This window comes from Onychostruthus taczanowskii, unplaced genomic scaffold (assembly GCF_017590055.1).
Source record: "Onychostruthus taczanowskii isolate IOZ18803 unplaced genomic scaffold, ASM1759005v1 scaffold62, whole genome shotgun sequence".
Classification (NCBI taxonomy): Eukaryota; Metazoa; Chordata; class Aves; order Passeriformes; family Passeridae; genus Onychostruthus; species Onychostruthus taczanowskii.
Genome location: NW_024503901.1, coordinates 1,992,509 through 2,014,262, shown reverse-complemented (window position 1 = coordinate 2,014,262; position 21,754 = coordinate 1,992,509). Strand labels below are relative to the sequence as shown.

Sequence of the window (21,754 nt, the reverse complement as noted above, 5' to 3'; positions counted from 1 at the left end):
CCCTGCATCTGCTGACTATCCTGTTGGTAATAAGCACCTAGGATGTGGCTGGCTGGCACATTACTGACTCATATTCCATTTGCTGTCCACTGGGACCTTCAGGTCTGGTTCTGTCAAGCTGCTTTGCAGCAGTATTGGCATATGGGGTTATCACATCCTGGATGTGGGGCTGCAATTGCTTTTGTTGAACTTCATACGTTTCTTGTTGACCCAGCTTCCAGCCTGTTGAGATCCTGAGACCTTTCCTTCCAGTGTATAGTCTACTCCCTCAAATCTGGTATTGCCTGTGAACTTGCCAAGGGATCACACTATTCCAGCACGACATGGCATTGTTGATTGTGTTTTGTTCACCCATCTTACAGTCTGTATCTCACCAATTTGTCTATAAAGACACCATAGGAAAACAAATTGGAAATACCTCAGATTCCAACTAGTATCTTGCTAAAATAGCTCACAGTCCTTCTAGATAATACAATTTATTAATTATTCAGTGATAATGGACAAACAGAATAGTATGGGAAGTTCATTTAGGGACTGAATGAAAATCATATAAAATATCTATTACAATCTACAAAATTAGTATCTGCATATGGAAGCTCTTTAATAGGAAATAAAAGTTAAGGATTCTAGTCACATAAAAATACATGTTAGACAAAACCTAGCTTTCAGGAAACTTTATTCAGAAATTACTGTACTGAAGGTTTGTAAGCTCAAAAGTTTGTGATTTTTTTCCCCAGTGAACAGCAGTTAGTCTAATAAAAGATCATCACCTCTGTCTACACACTTGGCCTCCCTCACTCACAGACCATAACTTTAAACCTGTGATGTGCAATTGTGAGCATTTTTACCTACGTCTCTCAGAACAAGAAAATGAAAAAAAAGGAAACTGAAGCTTTCCTGGAGCAGAGGAGGTATTACTGTGCTTCAGCTGTTTGGAAAATGAAGAAAAGTGTATCTGGGAATCATAACTTGATATAGCTCAGTATTATATAGTAAATAAATATTGTACATGTGGAGGTTAGAAAAAATAATTTAAGAGATATTGTCAAGGAAAAAGGCACTAAGAAGAAGGAGCTTTCTCTTAAATTAAATCTGAGCAGTATTTTCAGTATGCAGTACTTAAAAGATCTGTATTTATATTACACATAGAAACACACCATATGCAGTCAAGAATGCTTTGAAAAATTAGAGAACTTTTGTATAGTCAGAATAGATGGTCAAATGGAATAAACAAGCAGAATGTGTTCTTGGACTTTGGAGCTTATTTTCATACAATTAAATATGGTAAGTTATCCATTTCCCTATTACACACCACAGTCCTAACCCATCATGGTTCTATTTTTATTATTACATTGATGTAACTGCACTACTGTCTACACCATTAAGTATCAGTGCTGATAATTAAGATGTATTTTATTGCTTCTTTAAAGTATTTTTAATGCCTGTTTGGTTATACAAATGACATCGAGTGATGAATTACAAATCATGGCCAGTAAGAAATTTGTTTCCAGCTGACATGAATTTCCTTCATAGAAAGTGCGATACTAACGCATGTAAATTTTGAAAATCTCCATTAGTCAGAATAGTTCCAAGGAATGTGGCATGAAACACAGGGTCCAGGAAAAACAATATAAAAAGGCTCAAACATGCATTAATTTGAACACTCTGAATAACACATCCTTTACCTGCCCAGATTATACTTGTAGAACACATTAGTGTTTATTTATCTTTTAAAATTCAAATAAATGTTAGCAAAATTATTGCATGTATCATTTTCACACATTTTATTCACATGAGAAACCTAGAAATTATTTTATGAAGCATAAGATTATATGACAGTCAAAAAAGAAACATTTAAAACCAAAATAGTTGTTTGCTTTTACAGTAAAATGAGCATCACTATGGTGAAAATAACTTTAAAGAAAAGCTCCCCAAAGGATTATTTTGAATAATTTTTGAAAAATGCTATGCTGATGTTTTCTTCTTCAGTTTCTTGTACCACACAGGTACCTCTTTATTTGTCTGTAAAAGAAAGAACATTTAGTTGTGAGACAAGCGAACAGAAGAACATGCAGTCTACAATCTACACAAGTTTCCCTCCTTCCTGTGTAGTTCAAAGTTGAGTTCTTTGCTTCAATGCAACTATCAAAACCAAAACTACACATTTTAAGTTACTATTACAACATACCAGTATTAACACCTCCCAATTTCCAGGTTATAAAAAAGAAGATTATATGTTGAAAATGAAATAATGACAAAAAATACCCATCATAATGAAAACAAGCATCAACTGTGCCATAAATAGGCTTCATTTGAAATAACATGAAATATTTCATTTGAAATAATCATCTGCATTTTCCAGCTAAGAAAGGAATGAATCTTAGAAAAGAGATCTTAGGTGTGCCAAAACTGACCAATACTTTATACAGAAATATAGTTCTTAAAAAATTTAATTGAAAATAAAAGAATACAGTAGTTTTCTAACTCTGTACAAGGTATTTTAATTGCAGAGAATTATCTGTGAACAACTTTTCCTTGCCTTCTTAACCCTATGGGTTACTGCTACACAGTCAGGATTGCTTATGGCAAATGCAGTGGTGGTTTGTATAAAATAAAATAGTTTACGTTTTAATAGAAATAAAACAAATGAAGTGGAGGTGGAACAAGGTAAGGCCTATTCTGCTTTCAGGGTTGGGTATAATCTCTTGAATTAGTGAGCACTGTCTCAGTCATACCTAAACTTGCTCCTTTCTAGTTCCCTTTTCTGACTGCTCTCTATTAATTCTTTCCTCCAACACTTAAAAAGCACTCAATTTAAAAATCTACTTTATTATTTTTGAAGACTTCAGTTACAAAAACAAATCTGGTCTATTTGTGCAAGCTTTAGAATTCTGGAAATTGACCTAAACTGGCAGGATTTTCACAGGAATACTGATTTCTTTTCCCATCTAAGAAGAAAACCTGTGCCATCTGCCCATTTTCAGTTCCCTGCTCCTAAGTCTGCAAAGGCTAGATTTTTTCCACAGAAAAATTGGTTACAATTTCTTAATGTAAATGCAGTTTTTCTGGATTTCTATAGAGTTTCTATATCCCTAAGTAAGACAGGACAGATTATGCAAGGAAATATCCCCTGATCATTTACACAAACTGCTTATGTTTTGGATCACTGAATAGCTCCATCAAAACCGAAGTTTGGGCAGTATGATTTAGCACTACCAAAAGGACTATGGATGAAACAGCACTGGATAAGCCTGTGTTTAGTCTAATAATGCTATTCAAGCAAAATTTGAACTCCTAAATGTCCTCACATCACATCCCAGAGATGTTTCATGCTTTTTGTGTTATACACCCAATACATGGTCTGCTACACTACAAACCTCAAATAATTTAAGACACTCTATGTTAAAGTCTGTACCAGGGGAAAAAAAAAAACACAACAAAATAAGGAAAAAAAAAGACAAAAAAGAAAAAGAGAGTTCTCTTTGGACTAAATCAGCACATATGCTATGCAGTGTGGATACACTCAGTTCACCCCAGAGAAAGGCAGCATCATGAAGTTTGTAAACAAGAGTAATGACTTGCTTTGTGATTCAGCATTGCAACTTGGCTGTCTTGAATCTATCAGTTCAGACACAGTCATAGTCAGAAACTTCTAAACCATTTTCATGAAACTTTCCAATAGCAGAAGCACTAAATCTGAAGTAGGTCAATTCAAATATTAAAAGCCAAGCTTTTAGTTTGTGAAGGAATAAACCAGGGCTTTATACTGGTTTTATAACATCAGGCTTCCTTAGCAACAGAAGTGATATCAATACTGTGCTCTGTTTTTTATATATATTTAGATACATAAGCACATACACATTAATATACAGTATGCTAAGTATGTAGAAATACACCTATCTCCTCACTCCTGCTTCTCAATATAGACACGCACAAACTGCACTTACACACAATCATGGTAGATTTAAATTAGTATACATGGTCTGTGAATCCCTACAACTATTAAAATCTTGCTAGCTACTCAGTGTTGTAATACAACAATGGTATTATTTTTTTAAAGACCTGGTTTGCTATGAACTTAAGATATAGAAAGTAACCCCATAGCTAAAAAACATCACAAACTCTTACTTTTTCTCCTCAACATTGACTGTTTCCATAAAGAGATGAATTAATTATACATCTCCCAGAAGGATGAATCCACATTTTTCTTTTTAAAAAGTGAGGAGAACCATCAGAAGTTTTGGCACTTACTCTTCTCATAGTACTTACAAATAACGTTGGCTTAGGTGTAAATATATTTTCTTCTTCATGCTCTGGCAGTAGTTTTACCAAAGGGATTGATTGTTTTCCAGTTGCACTTTTTACATCAATATGAGACCGAGGTAGATTTTGTTCACAGCGTTTACCACGTAGAGTAAAAATAATCTGCTTCATTGTGGCTAGTTCCTATAAAACCACAAAAGAACAATGCTAAATTATTAAGTTAAATTACATTTGAACCTATAAATATGTATTTGTTAACAATAAAATTATATTTGCCAAACATAGATCAGTAAACGTAAAAAAGAATATATACTTGCTATAATTAGTAAGATTACTACTTAAACCCTAGCAAAGTAGGAAAATAAAACAGGCACAGAGGATTTATACAACTCAAATTTTGTCTTGCTTAAAGGCTGTAAAAGACAATATTTACTGTGTAGTAAGAAGCACATTATCTCTTTTAACTTCGACTTCTATTCCACTTAAAAATTCTTTTGCATTTATTTTTTCAGGCTGAGGGAGTGTACAAATCTAATTTGAATGACTGTGACAACTTGTACTTTTGAGCACTAAGTCTTGCACAGAAATTTTATAAATACATTACTAGAAATATTTCTCTATATCTAGATTAGAAAAGAAAAATCAATGAAGAACCTTTAGAGGATGTATAGCAAAAAGAGGATCAGAAAGGAAAAGAAGTTTTGTGAAAAATGAAAGTTCCAGTGTGGAAAAAGGAATGAGAACATATAGAAATGCAGCAATTTTTTTCAGATATTCTAGTAGTTTGCTTTAAAAACAATTTGAATTAAAAATGTAATCTTTCCTTAATACTTGAATCTGAACAAAACAGATTACTCAAAATGTACAGTAGAGTAATAAAGGAAAAAACAGCATTTTCTGACTTTAACTGGGCATCTACTTTTGTAATCTTTCATCACACCTACCTCCTAATGTTCCCCCTCCCCCACATATAATGGGTATGATTATTATAAAATAAGTTACAGAATGTAAAGCATCAATTATTATTATTACTATTAGTGGTATTATTTAGAGCATTAATTATTGTAGAATTAGAACAGCAAGATCAGTAGAAAAGCCTTTCAATGTAAATTTTAAGATGATTTTACATGTTTTAAAATACTAATGTTTTTGTTTGCTTGCTTTTTACAAATGGTGTTGTTGTCAATAAGCAACACTATTACTGTATTAGCCTTATATATAATTAACATTCTGTCTCATCTCTCAGCCAGAAAAGGGTAGTTTCTGTTTATAGCTGAATGACAAGTATTTGTTAAATCTTACCTATTTAATACCTACTGTAAAATTAAATTGATGTACATTCTATTTTCATTGAGTTATTAGTAATGAGTTAAAAAAACCTGTCAGTCTTTTAAAATATTCCTGCCATATACCTTCTCTCTGTCCACTGGTGCCTTTAATACAAGAAGCAAAGTCAAAAGAAACATGCTGAAGCCTTTAAATTGTTGAACACTAACTGAGTTACATGAATGGAAGTTACACTCTACAGACCAGCTTTATCGAGTGTACAAATTGTTCTTCTATCTCAGTCATTTAATATTAACTATTTGCATAATTCAGCCATGTGTGGTGGCATGTTGAAACAGCATGACTGCAGAGCAGCTGTTTAAAAGGACTGCATAGCTGATGCCAACATGTTTTTCAAAGTTGTAAACTCTGCAAAGATGTTGCCAAAGCAACACATAGACAGAATTTCTTGATGAAAATAACTCAAGCAAGTATACGGCAAATAAATACACCATCACAAGAGATTATATTGTACATAAACAATGTTTTGACATTAGCAAATGGTGTTCCTATATTTAAACTGTTATTCTGTGGACCAAATAGTTGCACGTTTGAACAAGGCAAAACCCAAAAACTGTCACCCAGATTTATTTCAGAAACAGAGTTGAAATTTGTATGTGTAGGGTCAAATTCTCTTGTGTCAAGATCCACTTGGCAGTTTAAAGTCTTCTCTGCTTAATAGAATCTGTCCTGTACTTGACAGCACTGTCTGTTTTCAGACTTGGAATAGGTTCTGGAGAGTCAGCTCTCACACAAGCTTCCCTTGTGACAGGAGGATTCTCTAATGTGAAATTATAGGAAAGAATGACAGGGAGTGGGGATGAAAAATTAGTCCACAACGAAGAAGCTATTTTGGCATCACAGCCAAATTCATCATGAGGATTTAGCTAAGGTTGTCTTAATATTTGTTCTAAAGCCCCTCCTCATTTACTAAGAAAGACCTTTAGACACTTGGCAAAATAAATAGCACAAGAAACACTGAATCTAATAGAATTGCTGGTAAGTGTACTGCTAAACAAGGAAAGGAAATTGCCACAACATATTTGCAAGACATTTGCTGTATTCAACAACGGAAAAACTGAAAACAAAACTCTGTCTTGAACTGCAGTAATTTTAACCATGTCTTCAAATTTCTGAGCTCCTGAACACAATCTTAATTCTTACCTTCACTTTTAGGTTTCAAACAGTCATGAGTACCTGCTACTGCTGGCATGCTACCTTGATTCTATAAGTATTATTTTCCGTTCCTAAAATCTAGCAAGTTGGTCTAGAAAGCTAGCAAGGAAAAAGCTCTGGAGATTGTACTTAGCAGAAATATGTGAACTTGTTCCAGTGGGAACAAGACTTTGTGAAAGAAGGGGAGAATAGGTAGGGTTCAAAGGAGATGGTAAGAATCTTTTGTGGAGAAGGACATGTACTAGTTTCAGGATAAGCTAAATAAAGGAAGATGTGAAGATAAACAGATGATTAAAATTCTTCTACTTTTTACTGTGTCAAGTCCATGTTTCTGTGTTCAGGCAGAGCTGTGCAAATTGTTTACTTACAATATCCCCTTCAGTTACTCAGCGCACTGTAGAAAAAACAGTGTTGCTAAAGCTCTGCATTTCCCAATTTCTCTGGGGAAGTATTTGGTCTTTGCCACGCTGGCTCCTGGACATATAAGCCATGCTACGCAAGGTATGCGTCACTGTTTTGAGGCTTTCAGGGTTGAGGGCTTTGGCTTTGGACAGCCAGACAGAAATCCTTCTTGGGAGGATTATGAGTACCAACACCTCTGAGTGGATTCACCCAGCTCCTCCCTGGGTTGGCTTTACACCTTTGGTCTCACTGTCACAAACTATGGGAACACAAGCACCCACTCACTGCTTACGCAACATTTGGTGGGGACGTGGCAGTGCAGAGACATGGAAAACAATACAGCTGGCAAAAACGGTGGGTTAAGATGACACAAGGAAAAAAGTAACCTGTGCAGCTGGCACAAAAACAGTGCTTACATACAATTAGTGTCATCCATACAAACAAGTATCAGGACTGTATTATTAAATATTTTGAAAGTCTGCCCACAGCTACCTGATGAATTTTTAAGGATGTTGCTCTGTGCACCAGCACAAGTCCCAAAAATCAAAGTAATGAGCTATGACACATTACGTGGGATTTCACTCGAACTTAGAACACGTAAATTGCTGTATCTAAACTTAAGTATCTAACCACAAGCTAAGAATCTAATTTTCCATTACAGACAATGTAGCTTGGAAAGTGACTCTGTTCAGAAGTAGGACATTATTGGTGTTGTAACATTAGTCTTGCTGATTAGGCCACTGTTAACTATAAAGCACAGAAAGATACCTCACCACAGACACCTTCATTTTGATACCTAAATTTAGTTGTGATAAGCTGAATCCATTTCTCACCTCACTCTCCATATCATTTACTTTTCTCAGGCTTCCACTTTGCCTAAAACAACTTTCGTCCTGAATAGCCAGTGTACAATCATAATTGCCCTTGCACACAGATTTGAAGGATCAGATTATTTTCTTAAAAGGAACTGTGTTTTCAGAACAAGCTTCCACACCACAGATTATCTACTTGGTAAATTTTCCAAAACATACAGAGATTCATACTTTAGGACAATCTAACATCCTGTATTCCACTTATGGATATTAATTCATATTTAGTAAAGATTACTTGAACTATAAAAGAATACTTGAAAATTCTGCATACATAACCAGAAAAGGAGTTGGAATTCAAAGTAACTGATTAGAATGAATGGACTGAGAACACTGGGAGTGATGTAGCAGGAGGTGAAGTAAGGTAACATGGATTGCATTGTAAATAGTATCAGAAAAAACTACTTGCTCATTTCCATTTATTTTTGGTAAGTTATGTCCAACAACCTTAGTTAAAAATAGCAAAAGCAATTTTGTGTGCCAATATACAAGCAGAGAAGGAGATATAAAGGTTGGACTCAATGATCTTAGAGGTCTTTTTCAACTTTAGTGTTTCTATGACTCTTTATTAAGTTACAGACAAAGGATAGACAGCAGTCTTTTTCACAGTGTCCATTATTTGAAATGTCTTCTGGTCTGGCATATTTCCTAAATTCTACCTTGCTAATTTATTAGGCTAATTGCTGGTGTTGAGGAACTAACTGAAAATCAGCCTTTAAAATAGCATTAAAAGAACCAAACCGAAGAAGTGTAAGTAATTTTTAAAAGGTAAAGTAAAAGAGGGTATTATCTACTCATACTTCAGAAAATTCAGGGACTTTCTAATGATGTTTGAGCTTAAAGTAAAAGTAAAAATAAGCTGTAGTTTATTTAAAATGAATTTTACCCATCTATTATGGATAATTAAAATAGTACCTAGAAAAACTGATCAGTTTTGGAATACAAAGGATAAAACTGATTCCTTCAACTAGCAATGCAACTAGGAGATAAGCAAATGCAAAAATAAGGCATAGGGCCATATAAAATATAAATGTATTTCAAGTCACAGATACTATAAAGAGAACTCTATTAACATTGGGTTTGATGTCCTTGATACACGCTCAAACATACATGTACCAAATGACCTGCTTATGTCTTCCTAATTCAAAATTAATACAGTATTAGGTATTATAACAAAACCACAACTGACATTGTCAAAGCAAAATGAAGAAGAACTATCTCCTGTGGGAAATGACTGAGGCATAAAAACGTACTCTTTTATCATGTAACTGATGAAGTATGTGAAAAAAATGCCTACATTAAGCATTGTAATCAAGTATAGTATCAAGACAGTAGTTTCATTTTTTTTTCAGTGAATTGTCAACAGTATAATTTTTTTTTCTTTCTCTCTCTGTCATGTAACTATAATCAAAGGAAGAAAGAATCCTCTGTGTGCATTCAAAATCTTGCAATAGCACTTAACATTATATACATGTATATATAGTTACAATAACTATGTAAATTTATATAAGCACTTAATGAGACATCTATCTATCTATCTATCTATCTATCTATCTATCTATCTATCTGTCTATCTATCTATCATGCTCTGGAAGCAGATACTCAAGAAAAAGTACCTGGCTAACAGGAATCAATCACATACATGTCAACTCAGGTTCTTACGGCAGGGAAGTCTTGCACCTCAAATAATCTCAATGCAATGATCCTGAAACGAAGTGTTACGTAGATCAAACCAAACAGTTGGGACTCCTCAGCAGGAAGAACTATATTCCTGTGTGGTCTCAAAGTAGCTCATTCTAACTGAATGGATTTTTCATATCACTAAAATCATAGAAGAAGCCGGTGGGTGTCAGATCCATTGGACTCTTTCATCATGCAGTAAAGCTCACGGTTACTGTACTCAGGTAAATGTCCTCTAAAGCAAAAGTGACCCTGATAATAGTTTGTCCAGTTAACTGAACCTTTATCATGGCAAGTGGCATTCTATTTTCATCTCTGCATATAGAATTTAGGAATTCTATATGCAATTTACAATTGCATATATTTATGAATTTACCTTAGATTATAAATTTATTTATGAAATCACCTTAGATTATAACTCCATTTTGAAGCAGAGAACTCATATTGTGGAAGCTGAACAAGAGATTTCTGCCCTAGAAAATGTATCAGGTCCTGGCAGAACCACTGAATTTTGATGACTGACAAGTGTTCCTAGAGAAGAACACAGCATAAAAGAATAGCACAGAAAACCAATTTCACTGTCAAAATCAGATGAAAGAGGGATAAAACTAGAGGTCTCTTCCCTCAGGGATGCTGATCAAAAGTTAAGGTCTTTCAAAATTTTTGAGTCAAGCACTTAACGTGACAATTTTAGATGTGTATTCTCACTCCCAATCCTTAAGTCTCCTGTACTGTGAGAGCAAAGCATGTATGGTCAGGACCTCCTTTGGAAAGCTGGTATTCTTCAGTTTAACTGCCATATGGTCCCCATGTGGTTAAACTATAACTCTAAATAAAATATGTATCCAGTCTGGAGTTTGACTGTACACCCCCCATGCATGGAAGGGATTGAACAAAAAACTGCTTCACAGAAAGACTTTTAGTGCACCACAACTCGAGACCAGAGACTGGACTCTTCTCAATGTGGAAGACAAATAGTCGCTTGGAATGTAGCAGCCTGGTGACTATTATGGCTGCATTAACTTCTAAAATAACATTAACAATAAAAACAATAAATATATTAGAACATACAAATGAGGGAAGATAGCCATACTGGCATGAAAAACATGTTCATGGCAAGTCAGCACAATCTGTCTTCACATTCATGTGTCCTCTTAGTTATTCAGCTATTGTAGTCTTCAAACAAGTCTGCACAGGGAAAAACAGAGTTCAGAAATTGAAGCTACAGGTTTGTTAAAGAACTTTGATTTGAGAAACTTAAACCAGGATTTAAGAATGTTATACCCATTTGGCAGTGTTCTATTAAGAGCATATTCTGGAATGATTTCTCAGTCTCTGAAGAATTAAAACTTCATGTTCAATATAAAAATGTTCAAGAGAGGATTCAGAGAAAAAAAATAAAGTTTTATATCTCTTTCTTGGGGGAAAATTATCTTAATCTGGAAAGAGGCAGGGCAGGGTGGTTCAGAAGGAATCATCTTCACGGTTGACTGTCTCAAGGTGTTCACTAGGATCAAGATTAATGGACACATCACGTGATGGTAGAGAAAATAGTAAGCATATTGCCCTCTACAAAGTCCTGTGCAGTTCCTTACTTGGAACCTTCTTAGACTTCTACTGTAACTTTTGTGACAGTAAAGGTACGTTGAAATAAAGTTGTATCATTTAATTGCTAATACTAAGGTGGACAGGGATCTTTATGAGAACTCTGACTGCAATGTGGCTTTGGAACATGTGACAACTCTGACTGAAGTTTGTCTTTGGAACATGTGACTGGATAATTGGTTGGATTTCCTGACATGCATCTTTAGATATCTTCAGTAATAATATTTAAACCTAGGCAAACTAGCTTGTCTGATCTCTTTATATTGCTGCTGGTGAGAAATTCAAAAGTAATAATAATTTTGCTTATTTTAAATGAGATTATGGTAAATCAAGCCATAATAGTACCTGTTTCTTTTTTCTGACTGCAAATCCCTAGATGATTTTCAGGTGTAGATACCTACATGATATATTTTTTATATTAGGGAAGATCCATCTCTGCCACTCTGCCACTTGACGAGCGACTTCTCAGATGATCTTTACACTGGCAGTACCTTTGACAGCACTGGAATTCACCAGTTAAAAATAGAGGTAAACAAAAAAAGCTCACTGTATGGATTCTTGGCATAAACATATTTCTGCACAACAGACTAGATGACTGAAACAAAACCTGGTTAAACCTTTCCACATATGCAATGACTTGCATACAGCACTCTGAAGTTTGAGTATGGTACTCAAACTTTGGAGTGCACTAGAGAAAGGAGACATATGTGTCATTATCAAGGAATGAGACTCTCAAGCAAAAGTAGTACCTACAATGTCTCCTCTTCAGAAGTGCTGGCAATTCACACAAAGAATTATTTTATAACTGTCCTTCAGGGGTTTTATTTCTGCTAGAGAAATATTGCAGAAGAGAGGCTATAGCCTGGAATGAATGATCAGTTCCCTTTTTTGGCTGGAAGTAGAAAAAAGACCAACACCATTAGCATGAATTCACAACACTGGACAGTAACATTAATGATGACAAGTTGTGAAACAGGAGAAGCGCACATTGCAGAAGCGCCATTTTGACATGACAGCAAAATGAAGCAAATGGTCAGCCAGTCCATTCCCTTACTTAAGACTGCAGATGGATAGGAAGCAGTGGCACAACTGGTGCAAACTCAGCTTCAACAGTGGAAGTCTTTGAGCTTGTGACTATCAGGAGTAGAATCTATATCTGTAACAGAGCTCAAAGAAGATTTTAACAAGTGCCTATGAAATCAAGAAAACATCACAAGTCATTGTTCAATCCTTCAAGTAAGCCAGAGCATATTTGACATAGTTGCATCCTAATTGCAGCTGTACTGGAAATACAAGAAGTCAGCAAGAATTTCAGTGTGAGAATTGCACATATGGTCATCTAAGGCACATGGATACACACAGTAAAGCTAGAAACTGGAAGATAGTATGAAATGTCCCGATCAAACAAATGAAGCTGGTAACTGGGTGGTGGAAAGATGCCAGAGCATATGCAGGATGTTGATAGCTTCTCTGCACTACACTTAATTCACTACTTCTCTATATCCCAGTGCATCTAAAAACCTTAAAATGAACTGACAGATCTGTGACTATATGGTTCTACAAACTACTTCCAGTTTTATAAGGTGAATGCATTAGAACTGTGGCAACAATAAAATGTCCCAGTCACTGCAGAGAACAGCTTCTGTCTTTTTAGATACATAAAAATCTTTGCCTATTGCATCTATGTCTTAAATTTGTTCTTAACAGGTCAATCTTTCTAACTTATTAACAAAAATAGGAAATAATTTGTCTCATAATTCAAAACTAGCATGTCAAATTGTAAAGGTTTTTTCACTTTTGTATTGTGGATCAGAAATATATTTGTAATTGTAAGTAGGACTAATTCTCCAAATACTATTTTTTTTAAATCTGAGCCATTGTGTCATTCATTTAGTCAACATTAAATAAAAAATACGCTTTCTTGAGTAAGTTCACCTAAGAGGAAACAGATGCTAGCATGCTAATGTACTGAAACAGCCATATTTTCATACATTATTTAAAAGTTACTGTATTTTCTGAAATTGTAATATTCTAGTTTAGTTCTCCCTGTCTTTGCTATTTCTTAGAGAGTATTTAAATTCACTTTCCACTTGGTAATAGTCAAATGCTACCATGAAATGTACAGAAGTAAAATTTTTACACAGCTGGATATGCAGTAGAATGAGACAGAAATATACATAGCCAATCCAGGAAAAAAAAGAACAAAACATGGGATACATGATGAGAAAATTTGAACAATTTGAGATTAATCAACAATTAACAACTTCTTGTTTAAAAGTTTACCCCTTTAATTGATTCTAGCTCTCTGAAAACCATATAATTTAAAATACACACGTCAATTCCATCCCATAATCAATATATATGTTGCATTTTGCCTATGAAACCTCCTATTTAGTACACAACTGCTTACTGTATACCACTGTGAATAGAAAGATAATTCTTGCAAGAATATATATTAAAGATAGTAACACATTCTGAATAATACAGCTCAAAGAAAAAATCAGTGCTGTTAAGTCCTTCCTCTTCCTAAATTCAGTACTATTTGGAATTCACTTTTTATTAAAGCTTGACAGCAACAAAACAGATAACAGAAAGATGAGAACTACTGCTTAGAAGCATATTTTTCTTTGTAAAAAATGAGCCAGAAGCTTCTCTACACTCGTTTAGCTATGTAAATGTCACTTTGTTTCTCCAAGCTTAAAGCTGAGAATAGCTCCGGGGCTTACTTGTGATGCAGAAATGTTCCTGTAATCTACTTAGAAAACATGCAGAACATTAATAGCAACTAGAATCTTGGAACATTAACGTAGCATAAGAAAAATGATAATTACTCTGTGGCTTAACGTTTAAAAAGAGAGCTAAGCATTGTACATCAGCATTTTTTTAAATATAAAACAAGTTGCAGCACATAGATGAGCAGGAAGTCACTCACTTTAGAAACACAAATAATTTGGACATTATCGTGTACAATCTTTTTACACAGAAAAGAGGGGGAAGAGGCAGATATTGAGATTGTTTGATGGCACCTGTTACCAATCACATCTTTTCATTCGTGTCTTCCCAACCCCTGCAGATACCCCTTCCTTCCCCTCTCCCCAACAAAGCAGTTTTCTCCTTTTATCCACTAAGCTTCCATCCCTGATTAAACACGTACTGCCCTCCCCCTTACGACTCCAAAGCTTTTTATGAGCGTCTGAACTTCTCTCCACCTCTGTTTTTTTTGCAGATGGCAGCTGTTGCTACTCTCCAGGTTCCTAAATCCAACATATTGGCTTTTTGTCCTAGGTTATTCCTAGTCAATCTTCTTCAGCATAACTTAATTACAGCTAAGGATAGTATTAGCCAGACTTTAAAGTATGAATAATAACGAAATGCTGAAAATTCATCTGGAATTCTCAAGGTCATTGCTGAGATGGAATTAAAATCTGGGCACAGAGAATTTAGCAGTGAGGGGTAGTCTGCAAAGGCAACATGAAAGTAAGAAGGACAAACCTGGTAACATACAGTGGAATGGTCAAAGTAAGGTAAAGCAGAGATACTTCAGGATACCTTGCATTTCCACACAGAGTAAAAAAAGAATAAAAACCTCTGACTTTTCTTTTACTCTTGTGGGCAAAAAACCAGGATAACTATTGAGAAGTACCAGGATTTTGTGCAGGATACTGACATAAGATGAATGCAAGAACAGAGACTACTGGATTCTCAAACACTGTAAACATTAAAATTTTGGAACAATGTCATGGAATTCTGAATTTCATGTGGCCATGTTTCAAATCTAACATTCATAAGCATTTATGTAAATCCTTGGAAACCGTAGCCTGATAATTTATAGATGCTCTGAAAAAACACTTAGAGCCCTTCACAAACTATGCATATCCTAATATGACTAATTAGTAACTGTTTCTCCTCTTGATCACGTGGACTTTCCCCAGTCTTAAACACACTTGGAAAATGCATTTGGCAACCATTTATCAAAAGATGAAAAATAAGTAAATTTTAACATTTTAAAGATAATGAAATAACTATTTTCTGTTCTTAACTTATGCTACACAATATTGCCTTATGCTTATCTCCTTTTCTTGCATCCCACCACATCTTCTGTTTCCTAGAACAAAATAAGCTAGACCTTTAATCTCACTCACATAAGACCTCCAGCCTGTTGTGAAATTTATCTTTTTTTCCTCCCAGAAAATATGATATAAAAATACAAAATATCCATCCTATAGATTAAATAAAAACTTTTTTTTAATTCACATTTTTAGTTTTTAAGATTTAATCTTTAAGAGACTGGCAGGACATTGGAAAGTGGCTTTTTTCAGGAGACATTGATTAAAAGTGAATGTAAATTCTCATAATGATACAAAGTGAAAACATAATTGTTTGTGAAACTGTTTCCAAAATGCCATCAGTTCCTATATAAGAAGATGACTTAGAGAAAATGATTAATTTGTGTCTAGTTAGGAAAAATAAACACTAAGGAGATTTTCTTTTCAGGCTTTTGAACATGTAAGAAACAAAAAATGGCTGTGAGTAAGATACTGCATTAGCACACATGAACTCTTAAACTCTTCCGCAAATGGGGGAGTTTTGGATAAAGCAGCATTTCTTTAATTTTGATTATTGCTTCTGCAAAACAGGGATAGTAATAGTTTTCTGCTTAACTTGAGGGTATAATATTTGTGAGACAGGTGTTCAGCTACAGTGGTGAAGGCCACAGAAATATTCAGTTAATCAATAGGATTATTCTAATATATTGATAAGAAACTGTGAAAACCTGGGAAGGTGAAAGAGTAACATGGTTTTAAAGGAAAAGCATTAGGTTTACTCATAAATGGTGAGTTACACATCACACATGGAATGCTCCTTACCTGCCAATTGGAAAGTAAGCTCACCATAATAGGTGCTCAGGCAATTAGCTTTTTAGTATTAACCTGGCAGACTATTTTCAGCAAGAACAGCTCACTAAGAATTTTTTATTCTTTAATATGTTTTATATAGAGTAAGAGCTTGCAATGATTAACCAATATAAATTTTAACCCCATCTAGCTGAAGATTCCTACCAATTCAGGTACACATATTTAGACAAATTTAACACTCAATTTGAGTGACACAACAATTTCCTGACATAAGCTAAATGGATTTAAGTAAACAAATAGCAATCAAACTCCATGTGTCTGTAGCCATTTAACTGATTGATATCAGGTTTATTTAAACTACCACTACATGTTTTCTACTTTGTCCCCTAGCAGACAGCTAGAGCCTGGTTTCTGGTTGCTAGCTTCACTTGAAGAGCTCTGGCACAGTAACACATGAATGTGTCAATAAGGCAGGTGACTAGTTCAGCAAGTTTACATTCTATCACTTGTATGCACAGCTGCTAATGTAGGGTGAGTGCACAGATGTGTAAAGCAGACAAAATATCAGCAGGTTGTCCTATCTTCTTACCTGGTGTACAGTATTCATGGGCTGATAATGAATCATGTCTGCATAAACAACTGCACTGCAGGAAATTAATGGTTACTGTAAACAGCCTGGATTTGCAGCATTTATGTAATAAATGTTCCCCTTCTATTTTTTACGACAATGATTTCATAGTATTAGTTTTACTTTTATAGGCTAAAAACAACTGTGTTGCCAGACTGCATCACATACTGGTGATTTCAAGTGGTTAAAAAAATAGTGTAAATTAAGTCCTTTATATTCACACAAAGAGAAACTGATCTTAGGACTTGAAGGAACACCTACTGAAGTCTTCTACTGGTGTCTCTTACACCACTGTCTCTTTTTTTGTTTTAAGATCTCCTACAGTATTTCCATTTGAAACATAAAAAGAACTCAATTTATTCTACTTGCTCGGCTTTTTTCCCCCAAACCCCAGTGGATTATGAACTTCACATTAAAAATATAAACCACAGCTAGTTAATTTTCAAGATTTTAGAACTCAGTTTCTACACTGTTTGCATTGGAAAAGCTAAAATAGATTTAATTGTGCATATTATTAGTTGTCTTTATTATGACACATCTGCATCTTAAATTTCTGAAGAAACAGTACAATGCTATACATCAAAGCATAGCAAATTTATAACCTCTTAAATGTAACCTCAGGAAATTATTACTAAAACTTCTTGCCAAACATCTGAGTGCTGACAGACTGCCCTTCCAAGTTTTCATCTGAAGTTTGAAAGCCAGTGGATAAAGTCTAGAATTGCACTTCTGATGTTACAAAATCCTAACAACTGCATCAAGCATGAAAGGCAATGGAGTTGCCAGGATCACAGAGATCATGGTAAATATTTCTTTTAGTCAAAGGCCGACTGTTGGAAAGAAAAAAAAAAACAAACCAACAAACTAGATAAAAGGAATCATGTATCAAGAGCTTCACCAAAAAGCTTTAGTGGATTCATCCCACTTCAGCCCTTAACAGAGAACTGCATTTTCAGTGCCTTTAAGTTAGAGATGCCCGTTATATGCAAAAAGAATAACATTTGGATGCAGATAAAGGATGGCACAGAAGCTGGTGTTCTGTATAGTTTTGGACACAAAATGCCCTCTTTATCACAGGTAAGTAATATTGGCATATAAATATTTTCACTTGTTTTTTCCTTTGCTGGACTCTTTCCAAAGATCATTCAAACTGCTAACAGACAGCAATGCGCTTTTGTAGGGTTTTTTTTTTTTTTTTTTGCCAGGTTAGGTTTCTGTTTAGTGATTTGAATGTCCTACTGCAGTATTAGAAGTGTGTCAGAGCTGGTGGAACAGGAGGAGGAAGGAGGAGAATCAGGAGCAAAGGGGTAAGGTATCGTTACAGCTATTGGGTCAAGTCAGGCATGATGCATAATCTCATCTGGATTTATTCTTTGAAGAAACATCATTCTTACTCATTCTTCCCTGACTATACTAAGACACAGGGGCAGTAAGTTTCAAAGATGGGGCCAGGTCATGCAGTTAATTAGTTAGTGGGAAGAATCAAAACTACAAGTTGATGTTGGTGTGGTTTGGTTATTCGAGTTAAGAGTGTCAACAGTGTGAAGTTCAGCTGATTAAAAAGTCTGGAGACACTACAAATAATAATGCAAAAAAAAAAAAAAAAGTCTGTAGATCTGAAATATCCCTTTTTTAAAAAACCCCACATTATTTACTGGAAGATTATTAATAGGAGACCACATTGCTCCTTCAAACAATGTTTTATGCTTTTCTGATGGATCTAGAAAAACAATTAAATAATAATACCTTGAAAACACAGAAAATACCTTATTTTAGAATCAACTGAAAAATCTGGCTGCATTAACTTGCTCTCTTGCACTAAGAGGTGTACAAATGGCATCCAAATACTATGCACCTCAACCCATGTGACAGCTCAGAGAAGACAAGGGGCACTGGGAAGGCTTTATTATGAACCTCCAACATGATCTCAGCATCATCCTAGATATTGCTCATTCATGATAATGCCATTGAACTCCTTCTTATAGGGAAGTTTGCATTTAACCACATGAAGAATGCAAGAAATTTTATCTTGCCAGCTGATTCTCAGTGATCTAAATTAAAAACTAGATTAAACTGTTTTCCACATTCATTTACTAATTAATTCAGACAGAAAAGGAAGTAGCAGGCCAAGAAACAATTCAGAATTTGGGCCAAGAATATAGTCTGAATAAAACCCCAACCTTCCTTTTTTCTCCTTCATGGGTGGACAGAAGCTTTTAAGGCTTTACATAATCAAATAACTGTTTTTCACTTTGATGTCCCACAGCAAAATGTAAGATTCATCATCAAATTAGACATCTTTATAATTTGAAATAATGAACTATTTTATGACATTAACATTTAGTGTAATTTTTTCCTGTAATAAAAGAGCTCATGTAAGAATCCTACAGAAATTCTTCCAAGATTCAAAGTATAACTTTCAACTTTCTTCTTCTAAAATTAAAATCTGTGAAAAGAGAAGCTTAATCATGAATGTAAGTTCTTTATTTAAAAAGTGCATAAAATGCTATAATAGTCTTCAAAGCAGCACTATGAATCTAGCTGATATCACAAAGAGATAAACATTAAAAACCTTCCAACCTCTCAAACTCTAACATTCCATTAAAAAGAGTTAATACAGTCTGAGACCACACAGGCTGGAATACCTTAAGTAAAAACTGTGCACCTATTGAAACACGTCGCTGGAAGACAGCATTAACATTGTTTTGGCATTTTGCTTGTACTTTTAGCACTTACTTTTAACATACCTAAACTTCATTTTATCTTAACTATGAATATCTTAGGTTTATCTATTCAAGAATTCTAATGTTTCTACTTGCAAACATGAGAGCAACAAGGTAATTCCTAACAAGACATGACAGTTTAAGGCTGATAGTAACCCTTTTACATGATAGCACGTACCAAACACATAAACCCGCAATTCATATTTTTTTTTCAAAATGTATGAATCTGTATTTACAGGTTGTCTGTCAGTTTTATTTAAAATTGCAATCTGTTTAAATGCAGTTAACCCTTTATTAACACAAAGCGAGAAAATTTGTATTCTTTATTTCTGTCAGCAAGGATAATTACTGGAAAATTGTGATGCTACTGCAAATTTAAATTTTTTATTAAGATGGCAAAGAAGTACAGTCAAAGACTAACTCACTATCCTGTACAAAGATTTCAATACGTGAGATAACTGCCTTTTAGAGAAATTCATAAAGTGTAAAACTACTGGAAGAAGGTTGCATTAGAAGTAAAAAAATAAAAAGCTGCATTAGGAATAAACAGAATTGACAAAAGTTAAACTTACATACAAACACAAAAGCTACCTATTCTTTTCAAACATTTTACTGAATCAATTTTAGCTAATATTTTGTTTCTCAGGAGATTTTTTTTGTGTGTTGTACTTGCATTTCATAGTTTTCTTCCCTCAAACATGCAACTTCTAATGTTCCTTTTTCATATTTTTCATTCATATCCTTTTCTGCAGAGGTATGTTTAAAAAACATTACGACAGTTTGACAAAACCAGTCTGACTAATATGTCCTATTTTTAACAGATGTATTTCATAGTTTTCTTCCCTCAAACATGCAACTTCTAATGTTCCTTTTTCATATTTTTCATTCATATCCTTTTCTGCAGAGGTATGTTTAAAAAACATTACGACAGTTTGACAAAACCAGTATGACTAATATGTCCTATTTTTAACAGAAAGAAAAGAAACTTCAGAAAACAGTACTAATTTTGGAAATACTTGATCAATTTCTTAACATTCAGGGTATGAGAAACATCGAAGTCAGTTTCAGACTCAAGTATTTGCTTTTATTTTTCAATCAAGCCTTCTTCCAGCCTTCCTTGATTGTTTGACACAGTTTAAAATTTGGAATGGTGAAATGACACGAAGAAGCAAACTGCTGCATATCAGGAATAGTTTATGAGGGTATATACAGGGGCTCATGTAGTTTGGATGTAAAAAATGTTGAAAAAAATGTAAAAAAGTTAGAATGTTATGGTTTTCTTAGAAAACATGGCAAAATTTTTCTTTATATCACTTTCTACTGCTTTTCATCAGCTGCAATGCATACTCATTGATATGACACTACAAAAACTAGGCACCCACGTGTGATTGCTTTGTGAGCATAACTAGTTGGCAGCACCGCTGGTTGGGAAAGAAAGAGTAGGAACAGGAAATTTTGAAAGAAATTAATTTGAAATTAGGCTAAGGGCCTATAAAATTGGAAAAAACACTACATGTTTATACACTTATGTCATGTTTCCTCAGAGTATTTTTCATATCACTAATGTAAGGATATGATAAAGCATGAATATAATGGTAAGGTTTATAAACTATCTAGAAATGTTTAAATCATAGACTAGTGTGGTTTGGAACTCAGCAAACAGAATTAGTAGTTTTCATTTAAGTCAAGGCTCACTTGGACTCAGCTGCCAGTGAAATTGTTTTGGTTCTAACACAAAGGAGTTTTTTAATTGCTTGGGAGAGACAAACAAGTTTGGACCAATTAATGACATGGATTTTGGTTTACTGATCTGAGAAGGGAATGTGATGAATAGTATGAAAAGGAGATGAAGGAAAACAATTTTGGAGGTGGAATGAGTCTTTGGGAGGTGGATAGTCAGTTTTCCATGAAAATAATGTTTTAAAATGAGTGATAATCTGAACTCTGACAGGATAATTTAGGGGAGTTGTAGCTTCTTTGAAAGCAATCTCTCAATCTTTTCTCTCACCAGTAAGAGAAAATAAAGATGTTGTCAGAGAACTATTGATATGCTCTACAACCACTTTCTGAAGTGAGGTCCCATCACTCTGTATCTATAATTTGCACTGTTTTTTCTCATACCTCATTTGTTAATGTTGTATTTTTTCTGCAAATCCTTGCCAAATCATTCAGCAGTTCTAGGAGATTTAATAGCTGCTTAGGTCAGCTTTTGGTTTTATATCTTCA

At 34.4% G+C, this 21,754-nt stretch overlaps 1 protein-coding gene across 2 annotated transcripts in view; it reads right to left on the bottom strand.

The window, feature by feature from the left end:
- Positions 1 to 556: 556 nt before the first annotated feature.
- Positions 557 to 21,754, bottom strand: part of PIBF1 (progesterone immunomodulatory binding factor 1) — a 106,695-nt gene continuing 85,497 nt past the window's right edge. For both annotated transcript variants that reach the window (XM_041419912.1, XM_041419911.1), the window contains exons 17-18: positions 4,270 to 4,446; positions 557 to 2,022 (exon numbers count right to left, since the gene is read on the bottom strand). In XM_041419912.1, the coding sequence (XP_041275846.1) occupies positions 1,966 to 2,022; positions 4,270 to 4,446 (234 nt within the window). In that variant the 3' untranslated portion in view covers positions 557 to 1,965. The remainder of the gene's footprint in view (positions 2,023 to 4,269; positions 4,447 to 21,754) is intronic.